A 21866-nucleotide genomic window follows, 5' to 3' on the forward strand; every position below is an offset into this window, starting at 1 on the left:
TTGTATTGTTGTAAGTGGGGAGACACAGTACAGAACATCATATCTCGTATTTAAAATTTACCGGGAGCTATCATACAGGAGTCAGTATGATTCCGTTACGGCCGAGGACTACCATCAACAATTAACTTTTATAATTTTTATTTATTTATTTTATCTTTAAAGGTAACAATTCTATTTTTTATTTTTTATCCACATTAAAGCATAGATTTTTTTCATAAAAAGTCTTGTATCAGAATAAAATTTAACAGCTAAATAAAATTTAATAAATTTAAAAATCTAAAAAATTTATTATTGCAACCAATTTATTTTTTATGTTTATCTAAAAAAAATTATTTATACAGTTCTTTAACACTTGAAAACAATTATAAATACTCAGAAATGTTATTAAGAGTAATGGTACATTTTATTAATAAAAATTAAAACAACTGATAAATAAAAGGCGGGTTAATTTAAAATAATTTATCGTTTGAATAAAATGAAAAAATAAAATTACAGTAATATTTTAAATAATGCAGAAAAAAAACTTATTTTTTATTCATTAAGCTAATTAGTATTTAAAATGAAAAAAAAAAATATTCATTAACAAAACATGACCGTGATTTATTTTCAAATTTTAACAAAAAAGTAACACCAAGGCCGATTTAACAAATCGTTTAATGTCGGTATGTTTCGTTGGTTGTTCGGTTATTGTCGTAAATGTTCGTGTATTTTCCGTGGCGGCGCGTCCGGCATCATTTTAAGTTTGTAAGCGTGAACGTGTTACCCCGTAAAAACGCTCACAGACGCTGAGTTCCACTCAGTTCTTGTTTGTTCGCCACCGAGACGAGAAGCATAGCATGTGTCCATCAGTTCACAGCCACGTACACGCATATTTGTTGCATTTTCACTCTTACCATAAACAATATTCATACGGTTACCGTTAGAAATCACGAAGCTATCATAGCACCTATTGAATCTCATATAACTATTTGAAATCAATATAAATAAATAAAATAAATCAGTTCGGTTGGTGGTATAATAATTTAAAAGTTAACAGTTGTGAATTTAAGCGTTATGATATTTTCATGGATATTTAAGTGGTTGATGCTTGGCTGGTGAAGTGATTGACGGATTGATTGATTGATTTGGTAATTTTTCACAGTTCCAAAGGGTTCTTGTACTTCGAGATCCTCTTTACTCTGGAGTAGAATAACTGAGTTCTGCAATTTTGAATAAAACTAATAGTTTCAGCAAACTGAAAGGTATTTAAAGTTACTTGGTTAGTTTTATAATAACAGTAAGCGAGAGTAAGACAAAGTTGTAGACAAGCGAAAGGAATAAAACGAAGAGAGAAAAAGTCCATTAGGTAAAGAAAAATAGAAGGACTGTGGCAAGCGACCAACCAGAGCGAGGTAGCACCAAGAAGCAGGGCGGTGGAAAGAGATTGTGAAGTAAAGAGAGAATAAGAACCAAAGGGAAGACAAGTTGGAAGACTTTGGATTACCAACAACGACAACGACCAACACGAAAAGACGACGACCTGCCTGAGATACTCATACAGCTAAGAACATCAGCTTCTAAGGGTCGTCCAACATCCAATCAGTCAATAATATTATTTTGCCATTTTCTTCTGTTCATTTATTCAAAATCCAGTACACTAACAGATAATACATCAGTTTTTAATATTTTGACTATCTGTACAAACAAAAAACTATTAAAATGTCTGTCATATTTCCAACTCTTACCAATGACGATGAGAGTACTCTTGTCAGCAGATACGAAGTTCCAATAATTAATTTCGACTGCTTGAACAGTAAGTATTTATATTTATTATTTATAAAATAATAATGACATTACAATGATGTCTGGAGGTTGACTAAAATTTTATAATTTTAACATTAAAATTTTTTTGTTTGCTGAAGCTTACTGATAAGTGAAAATCTTAAAATCACAAACAAAAACTTTTAAACATGGAACATACAATAATACAGTAGTAATTTCTATAGCTTGTGAATATTTTACTTCGACCTTTGAGTTTTGATTTCGAGCCTGAGATCAAGTATGATCTGAATTTTAAAATTTATTTTTTAAATTTTATTTCATTTTTTGAATCCTATAGTCGTCAATCTTACTGACTTACTTACTTACCTACTAAATGTCTTATTACAATGGCATTATTTTAGTTCAGTGTTTAATGTTTGTTTGTATATTCAAATGAGATTTTAAGTAACTTGAGTAAACAGCATATAATCGATAGCATTTAATGCAATCTGATCAAACTTACCGTTGCATGAACGCCGTTATAAACGAGTGACTCTTCAAGTCTTGATTATAAACACGAACGCAATTAAATAAAAAAAAAAGTAGGCGGTATCATACATTAACTGCTATTCGTTCAATTAATTCCTTTGAAACCCAATATGTATTAACAGAAAATATATATCAATTTATCTGCATAGTACATTTAGTGAAAATAATATTTTAAATTTACTTAATTCAATATTTCTTTTTGTTCTACAACTTGAGCTAATAAAAACTATTTTTTTTTATTTTTAAATGCTTTGAAAATTAAATTAATAAAACATCATAACAGAGATCAACTTTCACTCTAGTGCTCCATTGTCGTACATAAAGAGCGCAGTATAAAAAACAAAAATAATAAAATAGAACGTGAAATATTTCCAAAGGGGATAAATAATTAAAAGTATAAAATATCTAAGTGAATCATCGTGCGTGTGTTAATTAATTCTCATGGTATTTAACAAAGAATTTTAAACTATTACAAGTCTTATACCATTAGTTATCATCGTTAACAATAAAATTCTTAACGCATTAATACATTGATTAGATTGAAAAATTCATTTATTATATTTTAAAATAGTACAATTTAATTAATATTTTATTGTGCGGACATAGAAACAATTAATATAATATTTTTTATAAAGTATTGTAGCTGGCAATTGTAGGTTACATGTTGTAAAAGAAGGAAAGGAGAAAGACAGCAGGAAGGAGTGACGCGCGGTTGCAATGGTTGCCTAGCAACGAGAAACGATACGAGGCCGGGACATTACACATGTGATGTACATATATATACATTACATTTACTAACATTTATGTACAAACAGTAGTTGGAGATGATGGAGAATTGCCAAGTCGAGTTGGTATGGGTCTGACGTATATATATATACCCACACACAACATATAGACTTTGTTCCCTTAGTCTCCACGCGAAGGGCCTATCTATCCCTACTATACATTCTTCACTTGATACTGGGTGTTTCAATCCATCCAGCAACCAACACTATTGCTTACGCATATGCATTAAATAGTATGTATCTCATTTCTCTTATGAGTCATGGTCATTTTTTTTTGCCCACATTACATGTAGGCCATGAGTGGGTGCCATAATATATCCAACTTATCTATAGTTTAAATAATTATTCATATGATTTTTTTTTCTCTAATAGATGCAGTAATACATCTATGATTTTTAGCACTTGAATCATTAAATATAAAAATTAAACTGCTCTATATAATTTATATTGCCACATTGAACGATCACTTTGATGCCAATTGACAGAGTAAATATATACTCGTGCGACAATTTTTTAATTCTCTTACTCTTTCTTTTTATTATTGTATGTATAGCCGCACACTCGTGATATTAAACGAAAATTACATACCACTAATAGATTAATTTGAAGGGTTAAATCGAAGAGCGGACTTACAAGTCTTTTAAGATTGATATTAATGAAATAAGTTAAGTGGGAGTTGATGATTCAATGAGAAGAGATGAGAGAGTTTAGTGTGTCTAGACTATAGACTGCAGACACTTTATAAACTATCTACTATCAAAGACTTTGTTTCTTTCTATTTGTCGTATGTATATGTATATAGATAGTTAGTAGAGATGTCTTTCTTTTGGATAGACGTTAGGTTTGGTCGTCTACCACAACTACACTACTACTCACTATTACTGTTATTATTCTTTCATATATGTATTACTACGACCAATTACTATTGCCAGTATTATATTAAATTTTTATACTATATAGTAGGTCTTTTGCACACCGGGCAAACGGCCAACGACAACCGGAATACGCATACGCATTTAGTTTGGCGACACACGAACTCGATGAGACGTTCATTCCTCTCTCTCTTTCTCTCCTGTTGCGTGACCCCTCTGAGATTTTTTGATGACCTTATTTTCTTATTTTAAAATTTAATCTATATAAATTTAGCTTCTCACATTATATTTTTAAGTATAACAGCAATTAAATATTTTTATATAATTTCACTTATTAATAATATCAATTAAAAAAAAAACTACAAGTTATAATAAATTTCATTTATTTTTAAATTTACACTGAGCTAATTATTTATTTTTCATGTATAATTACATTAATTAAATATTTAAATACTTCTTTATAATTAATGAAAAAATGCATTTATAAAGTATATATTAATTTTACATTAAAATCAATTTGAATATACTTGATGTCAATGCTCTGCAATTAATAAAATCTATTTAAGTTGTCCTCATAATTCTTTCATTTAGTGGCAACATTTATAAACTTGTGTTCATACATTTTAATTGTTTCTGGTATCATCTGCATTTAAGTGGTATATATTAGTATATATATGTACTACAGTATCATCGTTTTACCTCTTACTTTTTATATTGGGCAATTGAATAACGTATTCCGTGCCAAAGATTCAATATGTAAGAGGTTGACCTCATTTTATTATTTATTATTTACTTAAAATCAATTTTCTTTATTATTTTTTTAATTTCATATATTATCTTTTATTTTTATTATTCTTTGAGTCAATGATCCGCGACGGTATTGTCTCTGTGTGATGCTTCGATGCTCATATAATTAACTTCCGTTATGTTGAGAATAAAATCTATGACTAACTCAACGCAAATTTAAATTTTATACATTACCTTTTATTCACTTTAAAGTTAACAGTACCAATAATAAAATCTTATTAACAATTTTTAATTGATTCGTGGAGCAATCATTTGGGTAATAATCTTTGGAGGTAGGCCTCGAAATTAAATCAAGGATTTTCCATTCAAATTTAATCCTTCACCTTTATTAAGGTATATATAAATACATATATTTATAAACGAAATTTTTTTCGTATTTCAAAATATATTCATGATTTGTTTAAAAACAAGAATTTCTTCCGACCTGGATTATTTTATTAACGATTACGTATATTTATTTATTATTAATTTTTTTTTTTTTTAGATTTTTTGATTAAATTATGCAACCTATTATTTTAGTAATGAATCACGTATAATTGAAAGACTTGTTAGTTATACACGAGTAATTCGTCCCTGGAAAAAAATGCGCATGTATGGAGAATGGTTGATCAGCTGCTTGCCTCGTGTCACCGCAACTGTGAACTCCATACCTATTTTATACCTTCTTCTTTTTTTAACTTTTCTCTTTCCTTCTTTTTTTGCGTGGTACACTTTTTTTTATCATTATCATGTATTGCATATCGACGTAACACTTACATATATACATAAATGTAGCCTACAGTTGACTAGATGTAGATGTAGCAAAGCTAAATGTTAAAACGACTATTCTACACGAAGTTTATCATTTCCGCGTTAACCGTAATCGCTGAATCACCAACCGCAGACTTTATTTAATTTTTTTTAACTAAAAAAAAATATAACATTTTCAAAATATAAATTATTATTATAATTTTCGTTATTTTGTTTACCATATGTTGTTATTGATTGTTTATAAATTTATCTGTCCATTAATTTCCGGGTGCTAAATTGCTTTGGGATGGAATAGACAGACGTTGAATACTAAAGTGTCCTCGACAGTCACTTTCAGGGACGAGCGAAAGTTAGAAACCGATTCTTGAGACATGCTGATTGAAAAATAAATAAATTTGCACAACTTTCCTATCATTAATTAAACAATTTTATTTTTTATTTATTATTGATTGCTCACATATTTTTTTTCCTTTTAATTAACTGTAAAATCACATGATAATAAATTCTTAGAATTTCAATAACTTGATGATACTTTTTAGTACATACTGATTTATTATTGTTTATTTTATCTGCTAAAATGACAAACAGAAACACAATAATGACAAAAATATTTGATAATAATAATAATATATATACAAATAACAAAATCGAAAGTTCAGTTTTGGTTTCCCTAAACTGATATTATACATAGCGTCATGGTCGAGTCTATTATAATACTTAATCAGCTTGTATGTATGTATTTAGTTATGTTGTTACATTCATTTAAAACATTACATATATAATTCTTCTATTCACTGAGTTTCGAGGTCAGCTAAAACCACTAATATAAATTATTACGTATTTAATTAATTAAAATAAACAATTCAACAAATTATACATAACACAATAATTATATTTTATGTATTTAGAAACATGTGTGTTTTTTTTACATACAATTTTAAATATTCACGCCTAGATCAGACAATTAAAGCCAATTATTGTAATATATGTAACATTTAAAATATTATAGTGCCCATGGAAATAAAAATTCCTTTAGGATATATTCATTAGAATAAATATTTTTTTTTTGTCATACATATTTCGTTTTTGATTGACGTATATTAAAGAAAAATATTTGTCATATTCATCATTAATAACAAATAATAAAAATATTGAAATACTATAAGCTTATTGAGACATCGTGGCATTACATATAAAAATGTTTATGACGTTAAAGTCTAAATGCAATAATTATTTTTTTCTTGTCATTTTTGTAATTTATTTTTTTTTTATTTTTTAGTTATATTTTGCAAACATGAAAAATATAATTTATTATATTTGCTAATAACGAATTAATTTATGAGAAAAAAAATTTATGATTAATTGAAAGTAAATTTTCTTTTAATTTCCACTTTAACACTTTTACAAGGGTGTAGTTTAACTTTTCTTATCTTTCCCACTACTTAATTCTTTATATATACATTCCGACTTTCTATCCTTCGATGGACATATATGCTGAGAAAGTGTTTGTAGAAAGAAAATTTTTTAAACTAAAAAATTTTAATTGCGTTAAAATATTTTCATTTAATTATAAAATTAATTTATCAATTTGATAGATGTAAATTATACAATTGAATATCATTAATTACATTTTTTTTTGTTATTCAAAAATATTTATTTAATGTTTTATATTTTTATATCTTATCATTTTTGTAGGTTAATAATATTGTCTACTATAGATATGGATATAGATATAGATGAACAAAAATTTGAATGAGGTAAATTAATTGAAATTTTAGCCCAAGACTTGCAATCACGTGGCCGTTGCTAGAAAATCATCTTCACGCGTATGCTTCTATTTACAACTTTCTTTCTCGTTCTTATTTTTTCTTTTTTAATTTATTATTCTTTGCTTTACTACCGCGATAAGCATGTCTGATAATTTTTCAGATAAATAATATGATCACTGAAAAACAGTAAAAGACAAACTGTAAAAAGATTAACATCCATTTAATCTCTCATGTTTTCTTTCCATTGTGATTGCAATTTTTTAATTGCAGTCAGATACATTTTATTGCTTATTATCGTAGTCATTAAATAAAAAATATATAAGTATGATTAAAATTTAATCATTTAATTTTAAAAAGTCTTGGCTTTTTATAATACATACATATATTTTTTAAAATTATAGAATGAATGTCATCTATTAATTATTAATTTATTATTACAAGTGTTACATTAATTTTTATTATTTACTTACTTTATCACTTTTGTACCATTCACTTGTAAACATTATTTTTTCAAATTAACCAGATATTAATAAAAAAAATATGTCGAATTAATGCTTACTTATAGACACTACATAATTTAAGCGAAAATAAAAAATAATATTTTTTTCTCATACATAATTAATTAAAAAATGAATAAATTAAAGTTGTATTTTAATATTTTGTAGACTTAAAGTTTTATGTAAGTGCGTCACAAGTGGTCCATTAGTCGACAAAAAAATATAGTTTGAAATGAAATAATAAAATACATAAATAATAATTATAATATTTCACAATTTTGGTTTGACGCATTTTAGATTTCTTCTTAATAAGATTATTATCATTATCTTATATCCGCTGTTTATATTTAAATTTTATTAATTTTTAAATTTGAATTATTTTTTTAAAGTAATACAATAATAGTAATATTAATAATACATAATGATAAATTACATTGTGGGTGTTTTGTTAAATATTTTCAAAATCAAACCCAATTTCTAAATAAATAAAAATATAATAAAAGATACAATAATTTAGTTATTAAAAAAAAAATACGTCAGATAAATGAAATGTATTAAAACGTTTAGTTCACAAGTGTTTTATAAAAAATCATTATAGATTGTGTTATAATTTCAACAAATAAAATAATAATTACTAATGTTAATTAAAAAAAGCTTTATATTATTAAAAATAAAAATGCATAAAATAAAAGCAATGAACGTCACGATGTAAATTTTGAGTAAAACCTATATAGCCATCAAATTAATTTTGTTTACGTGAAACGTCAACGATGTGTATATAATTGATGGTACAAGAAGGAAGTAAAGAAATAATAATGTAAGGTGTCGACAGCTAGAATCCCGAAGAGAACATGACGCTAAAAGTTTTATTGCTAATTTATTGAGTTGTAAAAAAAAGAAATTATAAATAATATATGATAGATGTAATAGTAATAGCGGCTAAGATAAATCTCAATTGAATGTCAAGGTGACGTATTATATCAGTAATAAAAAAGAAAAATAAAGTTTAAGTAAATAAATAAAATCTAGAACTTAGAGAATTAACGTTAGATTTCCGTGTATGATACATGAATCATTTACGATTGTTGTGACGTTTGTTCTTTGTATGCAAAGCCGACAATTGTTATCCTCGGAATTAAATAATTTGTGTAGACAAAAGTACAGCGACGATGTATGATGGATTTGAAATTAAATTGATTGCAATTCTTGTGAGGTCGTGGAGTAACTGATAAGGTCGTTTAACCAAGGTTAAAATCCTGATAATTATTTTTTATATTGATTTTTAAATATTTATTTTTTAATAGTCGATTGTTTTGATTTATTGAGAGTTAATTAATATTATTTATTATTCTTTTAAATTTTAAATGTAATTGATAATTTAATTAATATTCTTATATTGCTAATTAGTAATGTATATTTGAAGTAAAATTAAATATATAAATTAGAAGGGTGGCTCAGAATAGATTCCACGACACATGAAAGTGACTCAGAAATGCACTAGACAAAAATATCCACAAAGATGTCTGGATAAATTTTTTAATAAAAAAAAACTATTTGATTTATTCGTTTTTTCAGTTATATTTTATTTTTATTTATATATATATATATATATACATTGATTTTTTGTTATAAATATTGCGCATATTTAATTGTGAAATAGAAAGAGAGTAAGATAAAAGGATGAAAAAAAAAAAAAAAAAAAAAAAGCGGTATCATACGTAAGAACAAATAAAATATAATATCAGAATAACTGTAGTAGTGAAAAACGTCATCACGAACATTCGAGAGTAAAATAGTTGCATAAATCTTTCATAGAAAAATCGTAACTTATTTTATGTCTTTAAATATAATTTTTAGTCTCTACTTAATTTTTTAAAATTGTTGGAGATTAAATTGTTTAGGGAAGTAGGAAATGAAAATAAATTTATTCATTTATAATCAACATATTCATTAGCATTTTTAAGATCATTAAATTCAATTAACTGAGTTAATTATTAATTACTTTGTATTAATTTATTCTCATAAGATTAATTATCTCCTTCATAAAATTATTATTGTATTTAATGATAAATCAAGTAACAATTAATTTTTTATTATCAAATTGTTCATTGTTAATTTTTTTTATCATGTTCGATGCATTCTTTTAAAAAATTCTCATAATTATCTTTCAATACGTCAGAGGCAATACTATTAATATACATACAGTTTTTGTAGTTTGCTGACAATTCTAACAATCAAATTATCGTAACTGATAAATGCTTAAAATAACTTGTAAAAAATTTTTCCGCACTAAACAAATTTTTCTATATAAAGAATAAAGCTATACATCCACTTATATATATATGTTTAATGATAAAATCAGCGAAATAAAACAAATTAATACAACAATTACAAACATTACATTTTCTGTATTAAAGTAATTTATTTTTAAGTGGAAACTAATATATTTTTTCTTTATTTTTTAACTGAATATTCAATTTTTCAGTTAAATATTTAAAACGATTGTTTAATTTATCAATAACTTAAGCTAAAGCTCTACTGAAAAATTTTTAGTGTATTGATGTGTTGAAAAATTCAAATTGTAATTTTCTTTATTACTCATATATTATAAACAAGCCGAAGCATCTGTATGTATTATTTTTAGATTGCAGAAATGCTATAAATAAATAAATAAATAATTTTGCTTTAATAAATGATCATTATTTTTTTTCTAATAAATTTTATTTATATTTTCAGGTAATACACCGAAGGGAATCCACACTAAACAAGTTTCTACAAAACTTGTACGAGCTTTAGCAAAAAAAGGATTTGCTATTATTGTTAATCATGGTGTTTCTCTCAGAAAGGTAAATTTTATTAAATATAATATTTTAAAAATTATAAGTTCAACTAATAAAATAAACGTTAGATATATTTTATACTATTATTATTATTATTTTTTTTTTTATTCAATTTTTTAAGTAGTTTCAAGAGTCCACAGATAAGGTCTTGGACCTTGTCATTAATTACATTGATATTCCAGATCCAAGAACATGTTATTATTATTATGATTGTTATTATTATCATTTTATATACATCCGTGCGCATATATTTTTTCATAATAAAGTCAGTAAATGGTCATTGAGAATCACAGCGTGTGTTTCAATTTATCTTATCATCAATAAATTCATAGATTATTTTTCTAATAGAATTAATATAAATAATTTGTTCGTATACAAGAAAAAAAAGTAGTATAATAAAATAAAAATTTTTTAAAAATAGAAACATTTAAAAATATTTTTTAAACCTTTCACAATTTGTCATGTAAAAGTTACTAGCAAAAGTATAAAAAAAAAAGGTAACACAATGATTATTAGTTATTGAGTGATGCTTATAATAGCCTCGAACTAATTTTATTTTTAATTATTTCATCAATCAATTAGTTGTACAATCAAATTCTATTAGTGCAGCTTCAGTTAATCAATTAAATGCGCTCTTTCAATAATGTGATTGAATTTTAAAATTAAATTGCTTACAACCGTCTATGACTTGGTACATTAATTGCTAACAAGTAATTACGTCTTAGATCAAAATTTTTATTGACTTTAATAATTCATTGATTATGTTTATTTTAAAATAGCATTAAATTTGTTAATTGTAATCAAGTATTTTAAAAGTGGGTGTAAATTCTGTTTCCATCATTCAATTTTTATGTGTAATATTTATTTTTTGATATGACGTATTTTAATTTACAATCCACATTATACTATTTTTATTTCATTTATTAAATATTATATTACACATTAAGTCTAAATAGTTGATATAAAATTTATAAAAATAGTATATATTAAATTACTAAGCCGTCAAAAAAAAAACGACAATATATACTTCAGACTAAATAAAAGTAAGACATAACAAATATATATATATATATATATATATATATATATATATACATATGAATTATCAATCCCATGTGATAAGAAGTAAAAAAAAAAAAATAAAAGAAGTGTCTTTGTCCTATCATAACGTCTATCTTGACAGGATATAACATTGATATACACGTATTCCCTTTATGTTATTCTAAGAATCTCAGTATAAAAATACATACATATATATTTGTAATAAAGAGTGTGGATGTTGCTGCTATTGCATCTGTTTAAAATACAAATGAATGACCTCGTCAACTGCATCATCATCATCATCACCGTACACCGTGCGTCAGGAATGATAAAAGAAAAATTATATAGATATACATATTATTAAGTGAATCAAAGTTATTATGATATATTTTTAATATACTCCTGGTATAAAATAATATAATAAAACTTGTCTTTATATTGGTGTGCCGAAAAATACTATAACTCGTATTCACAATATGATTTCTTAGCAAACGGATCTTCCTTTTTGCCGAGACATTGGATTAAGAAACATAAACTCGGCAATTATTTATCCAGATGCACTATAATGTGTTTTAATTCCTTGAAAATTTTATTTTTTCATTGATTTATAGACATTTTCATTCGTTTAAACAGTCAGTAAAACATTAATATAATAAATCAATCTTCAAAATAATAATTAAAATAAATAAATATTAAATACTTATTTTTGTTTATCTAAATATATTTTTGATAAATTTTTTTTCTTTTTTTGTAGACAAAGACTGTGTACCAAGTATTGGATGATTTTTGTGGATTACCAGAAAAGTCTCGTGCCAAATGTGAATGTGTTGCACCTTCTCAAAGGGGATACATAAAGACCGAAGAGTAAGTAGACTTTTAAAATTTTTTTTCAATAAGATTACTATAAAAATCTGTTTATTTGATTGATGATTAATTAAATTATTGTGTTTTCATTAATTAAAGGGGACCATCATTGAGAGAAACGGAATCCAGACACGAATTCATACTTTCCGGAAAAGATACAATCCTACCAGATGATGAACTTCCAACTTTCCGCGATTCAGTGGATAATCTTGTGGAAGACTTCAAAGTACTTACAACAAGACTTCTCATCGTATGTTTTTTTTCTGTTTTTTGAAAAGCCTTCTTCTAGTTATGCATTCAATCAAAAAAAAAAAAAAGTATAACTAAGAAAGAATGATTGCATAGGCTATCGCAGTAGGATTGGGTCAAGCGCCGGATTACTTTTTGAGCAAGCACACCAATCTTCTTAATTCCGGCAATGATTCCTCATTCCGAATGATTTGCTACTCACCCACATACTCAATGAAGGGTGGGGAGATGCGCTTTGGACCAAGCTCTGAAACTGGGACCTTTTCATTTTTTATTTCGGTAAGTAATTAAAATTGTTATTACTTTTTTTTTATTGATAGATTTCAGAACAAAATTAATCATTCAAAAAAATCATCTTGACCAAATAAAAGAAACCACATCAATGATTAATTATTCTTCAATAAAAAAAAATGGTGATGTTACGTCACCAGTACGACCCTTTCAACACTACAAATGGATGTAGGCCATGGTAAAAAAATTGACACAGTTTTATTTTTGGATTTTTTTATTTTTATTATTATTATTATAATCATTATTCTTATATTGATATTTTTTATTACATAAATATATGAGTTTATAGATTGGATTGTAAGCAAGATTTTTTTTACATTTCATTGTCTTCAGAAGTATGAAATAATCTTTACTTTTATATATATATTTATTAATAATTATTATATAAAGTATTATATAATAAACAACAGATGTGATAAGTTAATGAAAAAATTTTAAGAACTTGATCTTTGAAAAAATGTAGTTGACTTGTGACGAGTTGCGTGACAATATGATGACACATGTGGATTGCATTGGAATGATGATTAACAAATATATCTTTATCGACTTAATTACTTAATTATTACCAATGATCTCATCACTATTATCATTATATATTTATTATAATTAGTAATATTTTTAATTATTTTGTTATATTTCAGGACTGTGAAAGTGGCTTTGAAGTTAAGTCAATTTATAGTGATCGTTGGTCACGTGTAGGATACTTTCCTGGAGGTATTCTCGTTTGTGCTGGCGATACTTTGGCTAAATGGACCAATCAACAAATGGTGTCATTGAAACATCGCGTAGTTGTACCCGAACACTGTCCACGTAGCCGCCATACTCTTGGATTTTGCGTTAAACCCGATGAGAAGACCGAGGTTGAAACATTGGACACATCGATCTTGAATCCGCCTCAAGAACCGGTGCTGTGTCGTCTTCAGAAAAAAAAACGTGGCGTTTTGTCGGCGTATCACCATCTTCAGCGTCGATTTCGTGAAGCTTATGCTTCTTAATAATAATTGAAATTACAATAATTCCCTGGCGTGTTACTTACCATTTTAAATAACTATCACGTTTATTTCAACAAGGGATTGCGACAAAGAACTCACTTATTATTATTCTTTCGACTCTTAAAGCTGTATTGTCAATATCTGATTGTGTAGCTGAAGAGTTTTTATTACTGCGATTAATAATAAATAGCAATCGCAATAGACTGAATAGTATAAATTTAATAATCCTGCGAATGGATTTCTTCTTTTTTTTTTCTTGACTTTCGTGGTCTTTCGATTAAATAATAATGATAATAATTTAAATGCATTTAAATATGTTGGATTCCGTAATATTGATGATTATTTTTCAGTATCAATTAGATGATAATATTATTGATATAATTAATTTTTTTCTTTCAATTGAAATAGAGATAAACGAGACCATGAAAAATATAACAGAGTCGAGGAAACCGATTCATTGAACCGTCCAATAATATCTCGTAGGTATCTCTTTCATTAATTTTTCAATAATTAAATTTAATTCTTTTAATTATTAATTAAATGTCAATAAAAAAGAAGACCACGAGAGTTTTACGTCTGTTCGTGTAAACCGTGATATATAAAACGTGCACGATTAATCAGTCTGGCATATCCAGCAATAAATAATAAATTTGTACTTAAAGATTCAGCGTATTTAATAATTTTTTTTTTTTTTTTATTTTACTCTGTGACAAAAAAATAATAAAACCGCTTAAATAAATAAATTTAAATTTAAAATCATAAACTTATTACATGCTACGCAAAGTAATTAAATATTTGTTTTGAATGATTATAAAATAACGTCAGGGTTTATAAATTTTTATACTTAATTTGATATTTAAAACTCTATGAATAATTATTTTTAATCACTAAATTTTTTAAATTGATATTATTCAAAATTTGTCAATAATATTTTTAACTTCACAGTTGTAATGATAATAATAATGGATAAATCTTCGTAAATTTTGCATCATACATTTTAATTATAAATTCCTTTTCTACTAGATATTTAAACTGTATATTTATTTATCTTAAGTTTATCTATAAGCGTAATGGAAAATCCCGAACTAATCAACTTTAATTTTTTTACGAAACAGGAAATATTTTCTAAAATATTTATTAGTTAATGGATACCATTAAAAAAAACACTTAAAAATGATAGATATTTAAATTCTGGGTAAATACAAAAAATCGATAAATTAAAATTTCTATTAACACTTGAATATATTAATGAATAATTTTTAAATAAAAGGGATCGATCTTGATTATTAAAATATTTAAAATAATACATGTATTAATGATGGAAGTTTTAAGAATATATTTAGACGTATTCTAGATGCAAAAGAACCTCAAGCAATAGAATTAGATTTGTCTGAGCTATTTAAATTCGTCGGTCAATAGAATTCTGTGTCTTAACGACAATAATACTTTAGGTAACAAATTTAGAAGTGTCTGAGTTATAAAAGCACCGTGACTATTAATTTAAAATTTACTTAGCTCAGTTTATTGTTAATGAGATAAATTATCTAAGGTAAGAGTCCCTATACCCGCTCAGTACCATTAGTCGTTCACTTTAATTGTTTAATGCGTTTTTTATAATTTTTATGAAAAAATCTTAAACTAAAAAAATTGTTACTGATAAATAATTATTTGTGAATCTGAATATATTAAAATATGATGTATCAAATTATTTTATAACAGATTATAAATTTAAATCGAGTGACTGTTTTCAAAATCGCGATCAGCCGGGCATTTTTTTACTTTAACGTTCATTCAGTAGATTAAATTTAAGTTACGTCAAATTTTGTATGAATTGTTATTACTATATCTTATTAAATATATTTTTAAAATTCATGAAATTTTATATTATGAAAGAATAAAGTAATATAATTTGTAAATTATTTTCCAAATCAATAAACTTATCGTAGTTTAATTGATATCGACTTTGAGCGACTATAGAGCCATGTGTTGATCGAGTAATGATACATGACAACTTTTAATGAGCGACTATGGGTACACTCAAGAACCTTATTTAAAAAATTAATAATAATTAATTATCAACATTATTCTTCAAACTTGAATTTTATTCTAATACTTAAAAATGTATATCAACCAATACATGAAATTGGTACTATGGGCAGCTCCATCCAAGCGAGCATAAGGAAAACCGAATGCTAGGATTTGATGGGAAGTTTCGCTTTTATAATATTATGGTAGTAAAGAAAGGACTTCGCAGCGCGAGTATGCCCAAAAGGGCGAGGTATCGGCTTTCCGTCAAACAGAGGTAGACTTAGGTCCCGTTACATTAACTAAGTAATACTTAAAATTAAAAAAAACAACTGTAAAAAAAAATATGGTTTTTCATTTTATTTATTTATATTGAGTGATTTAATCTCACTCCAATGAAAAGTAAGCGGGTATAGGGGCTTTTACCTTATTGATAAATAAATTTCAAAGGGAGTCAAATAAAATTATAAGTGTGAATATAACAGACATCAGACAAATTTGAAATTATAAATAGAGTAAATGATTTAAAAAATAATATTTAACAATAATGCACTTATTAATTTAAAAATTTTTCAAATGCTCATTTTTTTAAATTTTATTTTATTAATTATTCATTCTATTAATAATTTTAAATTTTTCTGATGTCTACTACATTCACACTCATGATAAAATTAATCTGAGTGATTGAACAGTTAATTATTTTGTATTCAAATATTTTTTTATTTTTATATCTAAAAAAAAAAAAAAAATTACACCAGTCTAAAAATTAGAATCCAGGATCCCAATTAACACTAGGTTGTACTTCATGAGTTACGTAGCAAATAATTGTATCTCCTGGTTGTACAATAATATCTGGATTTTCAAATCTTAAACCACATTCTACGCCTGATTTTATACTATTAACATCAGTTTTCAAATGTTTTATCCCTGCTACTTTACCTAAAAGAAAAAAAATATAGTGTATTTTATTTTTATATTAATTTAATACTCATAAGTGTTTATAATAATAATTGATTATTAACCTTCGTAAATTGTTTCACCATTTCTAATAATTCTGCACGATGAATCTTTTTTGAGAATTCCATCAGTACACCGACATCCAGCGACATTTATTTTCTTTTTTCTTTCCGTTATTTCAAAATGTTGCAGAACATTTGCTTCACCTTAAACATAATTTAATAAATTAACGACCAATGATATTTTTCTTTAATTATTTATAATAAATAATAAGTAATAAATGAATTTTTACCTATTTTTTCTTCAACATGATCAGGTGGTAATTTTTTACAAATTTCATTTTTAATATCATCTATGAGTTTATAAATAACTTTATAAGAATGAATAGGTACCCTAAATTTTTTAGCAACGTCTTCAATCTTTCTTGGAGAATTAACATTAAAAGTATAAATAATTGCTGAAATTTTTAAAAAAATATAAAAATAGGACAAATTTTTTATTAAGCTTCTTATCACTATCTAATTCCCTCATATATTTTATTAATAAAATTATTTATTTTCTCACTAACTAAATAGATTTTATGTCAAAATAATTAATTAAATAGTTAATTCAGAAGTAAAACTTTGTTTATTCAAGTTTTTTCTAGCAGCTTTCAGTTGAAATTTACTTTTGCTTTTCAAATTTCTTTTCCGCAATTTGAAGGCAACTTTCTGATTCAAATTGCATTAATATTACGGGTGTAGATTTACGTCAACTTGTAGTTCATGTTGTACTCATATTACAGTCAAAACTTGAAACAGCAGAACTTGACGTTAACCTGAGCGAAAACACTGAACATAAAGTTTTTAAAGAGAAAGTGTAACTATCAGGGTGAATACTGCTATTTTGTTGCAAATTAATTTTTTATTTGCAGTATTTAATTATTGTAGTATTTATAAATAATTTTGTGATAAAAAAATTTGAAGGGTAATTTGACTGACTATCATGTATTTAATTAATTTACTAATTAAATAAAAAAAATTAATAAATATAGTATTTAATTTACCATCAAAAGCATCAGCTAATTCAATGTCAGAATCAGTTACTGGACCAATACCGTAATGAATAACATCAAGATGACAACGATTTTCATCTCCATAAGTATCAAATACATCTAATATAGCTTCAACGGAACCAAGAACGTCACCCTTAACTAAAACATGTAGTCTCGGAATACCATCATCTTCTTGTATTTCTTTCGGTCTGTCACCATATTGTTTTTTCTTTCTATACCTTCCTAAAGCTCTTCTTTCCTGTAGCTGGACTTTATATACCTATAAAATTTCATAAATTTTAAATGATAAATAATAACTTAAAAATTTAAGTTTATTACAAATAAGTTATTTCGTTTACTTTTTCATGCTCTGTCTGTTTCTGTTTTATAACTTCCATTATTTCAACAGCCTTAGTTGCATTTTCTTTGGCCTTTCTATATCTAATAACCACATGAGCTCTCTTTTCGTCTTCAACTTCAATTATTTCATCACCAACTAACGGCAGTTCCCGCCATCCAATTATTTGAACTGCATCTGATAATTTAGCTTCTGAAACAGGATTAGCTGCGTGATCAAACATCGCTCTTACTTTAGCCCACGCGAGTCCGCAAACTAAAAAATTAATTATTTTTATTTACATAAAAGCATAAATATAAAGCAAATAAGGTAAAAACCCCTGTACCCGCTCACTTTTCATTGGTGAGAGATTAAATCACTCAATAAAAATTAATAAATAAAATGAAAAATCATATTTTTTTTATAGTTTTAAGTATTAGAATAAAATTCAAGTTTGAAGAATAATGTTGATAATTAATTATTAATTTTTTAAATAAGGTTCTTGAGTGTACCCATAGTCGCTCACTAAAAGTTGTCATGTACCATTACTCGATCAACACATGGCTCTATAGTCGCTCAAAGTCGATATCAATTAAACTACGATAAGTTTATTGATTTGGAAAATAATTTACAAATTATATTACTTTATTCTTTCATAATATAAAATTTCATGAATTTTAAAAATATATTTAATAAGATATAGTAATAACAATTCTTACAAAATTTGACGTAACTTAAATTTAATCTAACGAATGAACGTTAAAGTAAAAAATGCCCGGCTGATCGCGATTTTGAAAACAATCACTCAATTTAAATTTATAATCTGTTATAAAATAATTTGATACATCATATTTTAATATATTCAGATTCACAAATAATTATTTATCAGTAACAATTTTTTTAGTTTAAGATTTTTTCATAAAAATTATAAAAAACGCATTAAACAATTAAAGTGAACGACTAATGGTACTGAGCGGGTATAGGGGCTTTTACCTCAGTTAATCTAGAAAGTTAAATTAAATTAAGTATTTACCAAGAATAGATCCTTTTCGTAATGTACCACGTTGAATAAGTGCAGTTGCAAGTTTTCCACGACCAATTTCGGTAGAAACTTCAACAACAACGCCTTCAACATGTCCCTTAGGATCACCTTTTAAATCCATAATTTCAGCTTGAGCAACTATTGTTTCAACTAATTCTTTTAAATTCATTCCTTTAAGTGCCGAAATATTAACACTCGGTACTTCACCACCAAGTGCTTCTACTTGGATGCCATGCTGAGCTAACATATTCTGTGTCCTTTTCTATAAATAATAAATAAATAAAATAATTTAATAGTTCAATTATTACAGCAATTAGTAATACTATCATGAAAACGTTACCTACAATATCTGCTTCTGGTTTATCTATTTTATTGATAGCAACGATAATAGGTACATTAGCATCTCTTGCCATTTTAATACTCTGAATAGTTTGCTCCATAACACCATCATCAGCAGCTACTACAAGAACTACAATGTCTGTTGCTTGAGCACCTCTAGCTCGCATCGCACTGAATGCAGCATGACCAGGAGTATCAAGAAAAGTTATTTTTTCACCAGTATCTAGTGTTACTAAAAATTTAAAAAATTCAATTGCATTAATTACTTCAATGAACAATTTAAAAATAATTTACCATTGAAAGCTCCAATATGCTGAGTTATTCCACCAAATTCAGAAGCTACTACTGATGTATGCCGTAAAGAATCTAGTAATGTTGTTTTACCATGATCAACATGACCCATTACTGTGACAACTGGATGTCTTTTTATGCATATTGATGGATCTGGAGGTGGCCTACAATACAATATTTATTGATATTATTATTATCATCAATAAAATTACTGTCTGAAAATGTAATCATTTGAGTATTAAATTTACCTTTTAACGACATCATGATCTTTAGATTCTTCGTTTTTTTCATGGGGTGAAGCAATGATTTTATATTTAGCTCCTAATTTAGCTACTGACCCGAATATAATATTCTTGTCTTCAATAACAGTATTTTTATTATATCTATTAGTATCAAAATAAGAAATAGCTTCTAAAACATCGTTAACTGATCTTCCGGAAGATTCTGATAATTCTTTTACAGTCATATTTTTCCAAACATCAACAACCGGCTGTTTGATTATAGATTTTGGTTTCGGAGTGAACTCAGGTGCTTTTTTCTACGATATTAATTGTAATTAAATAAAAATAAAAGTTTTCATTATATTTTTGTAGAATAATAACCTTCTCTTCCCGGGATTTTCTTCTTTTGAAAAATACTGGCGTTGTATGATAGCAGTGACATTCAATACATACTTTTGCACGCATAAATTTATTTCCAGCTCCATGGCATTCGGTATTCTTGAAAATTTCAGTAAATAACCGCGTCAATGAACTGTCAAAATAATGAGTGTAAATATAGTAAACTTTAGACAAATTTACAACTATAAATAAATAAAAAAATAATATCTATAAAAAATGCACTTATTAATTTCAAAATTTTTTTAAAATTTCATTTTATTAATTATTTACTCTATTTATTAATAATTTTAAATTTTACAGATCTCTCCTACACTCAGACTCATGTCAAAATAATATTTAAAAAATTACGATCCTGAAGTTAGCAGACAATTAAAAATTTTCTGATTTTTTCTTAACAATTAAATTTGAAGGAAAAAAAAAAACATAAAAATATGCACATATAGAAAATTTAAAAAACTAAAAGTGCAATTTTTTAAATATTGTTTTTTTTTTATAATATGTTTTTTTAAAAATCAAAAAATTATAAGACGTCGGCTAATTTCAGTATCATAAAAAATTAGGATATTTTAAAAATTGATATCAGATAAAAAGTAAAGGTTATGTATTAAAAAATAAAACAATTGGAATAAATATAAAACTTGAGGACACTGAAGAAACTCTAATGCCAAAAATCAATGACTATGTGAATAATACTGTTCAAATTATTTAAATTATTAAAAAATACCCACTGTGGTTTAAAACATGCTCTGACCAACGACGCAGCCATATTTTTGTGATTACAAAAATATCAAAGCAGTTATTATGATCAACTATTAAGGTGATTTTTCATGATAAAGAGATTTAAAAAACTTGAAATTGATCTTCAGGACAAGTGATTCTATTGGCTATAAATAATTATTTTAAACCTATGACTTATGGAAGATTTAGTCTTGAAAATCTCCATGCTATTGTTTTTTATAGGAGATATCCCAATTTGACTTTTACCATCATCACAGAATGGAAATGAAGTGCGAATTTTACTTATAGGTGGCGCTACATCGTCTTTTTTTCGTAGCGGTAATTTCAGGTAGAATATATTACCCGAATAAAACTTTTCATCAATTAAAGATTATAAAGACATTTAAAAATTAAGAAATAGACGGTCCTGTACAACAGTAGAAAATAAACAATGTAAGG

At 25.8% G+C, this 21866-nt stretch overlaps 2 protein-coding genes across 2 annotated transcripts; one reads left to right on the forward strand and one right to left on the reverse strand.

The window, feature by feature from the left end:
• The first annotated feature begins 757 nt into the window (after positions 1-757).
• LOC103575543 (uncharacterized) lies at positions 758-14994 on the forward strand. Its single transcript, XM_008555376.3, has 6 exons — positions 758-1792; positions 10506-10615; positions 12405-12514; positions 12614-12764; positions 12860-13042; positions 13696-14994. Exons 1-6 carry the CDS (start codon positions 1699-1701, stop codon positions 14047-14049), a joined length of 1002 nt encoding a protein of 333 aa, XP_008553598.1. The 5' UTR covers positions 758-1698; the 3' UTR covers positions 14050-14994.
• A 1835-nt stretch (positions 14995-16829) lies between these two features.
• On the reverse strand, positions 16830-21668 carry LOC103575544 (translation initiation factor IF-2, mitochondrial). Its single transcript, XM_008555378.1, has 11 exons — positions 21419-21668; positions 20673-20823; positions 20319-20608; positions 20074-20234; positions 19785-20011; positions 19432-19702; positions 18421-18674; positions 18074-18341; positions 17321-17485; positions 17094-17234; positions 16830-17010 (listed from the first exon to the last, which is right to left on the reverse strand). Exons 1-11 carry the CDS (start codon positions 21454-21456, stop codon positions 16838-16840), a joined length of 2139 nt encoding a protein of 712 aa, XP_008553600.1. The 5' UTR covers positions 21457-21668; the 3' UTR covers positions 16830-16837.
• Between the last annotated feature and the right edge of the window lie 198 nt (positions 21669-21866).

The sequence above is a fragment of the Microplitis demolitor genome, chromosome 8 (genome assembly GCF_026212275.2).
Source record: "Microplitis demolitor isolate Queensland-Clemson2020A chromosome 8, iyMicDemo2.1a, whole genome shotgun sequence".
Lineage (NCBI taxonomy): Eukaryota > Metazoa > Arthropoda > Insecta > Hymenoptera > Braconidae > Microplitis > Microplitis demolitor.

Coding starts and splice junctions, on each gene's coding strand:
- LOC103575543 (XM_008555376.3), top strand. CDS start 1,699: ATGTCTGTCATATTTCCAACTCTTACCAATGACGATGAGAGTACTCTT. Junction 12,515..12,613: donor GGATACATAAAGACCGAAGA/GTAAGTAGACTT, acceptor CATTAATTAAAG/GGGACCATCATTGAGAGAAA. Junction 13,043..13,695: donor CCTTTTCATTTTTTATTTCG/GTAAGTAATTAA, acceptor GTTATATTTCAG/GACTGTGAAAGTGGCTTTGA.
- LOC103575544 (XM_008555378.1), bottom strand. CDS start 21,456: ATGGCTGCGTCGTTGGTCAGAGCATGTTTTAAACCACA. Junction 20,824..21,418: donor AGAGCATGTTTTAAACCACA/GTGGGTATTTTT, acceptor TTATTTTGACAG/TTCATTGACGCGGTTATTTA. Junction 18,675..19,431: donor ACGAAAAGGATCTATTCTTG/GTAAATACTTAA, acceptor TTAATTTTTTAG/TTTGCGGACTCGCGTGGGCT.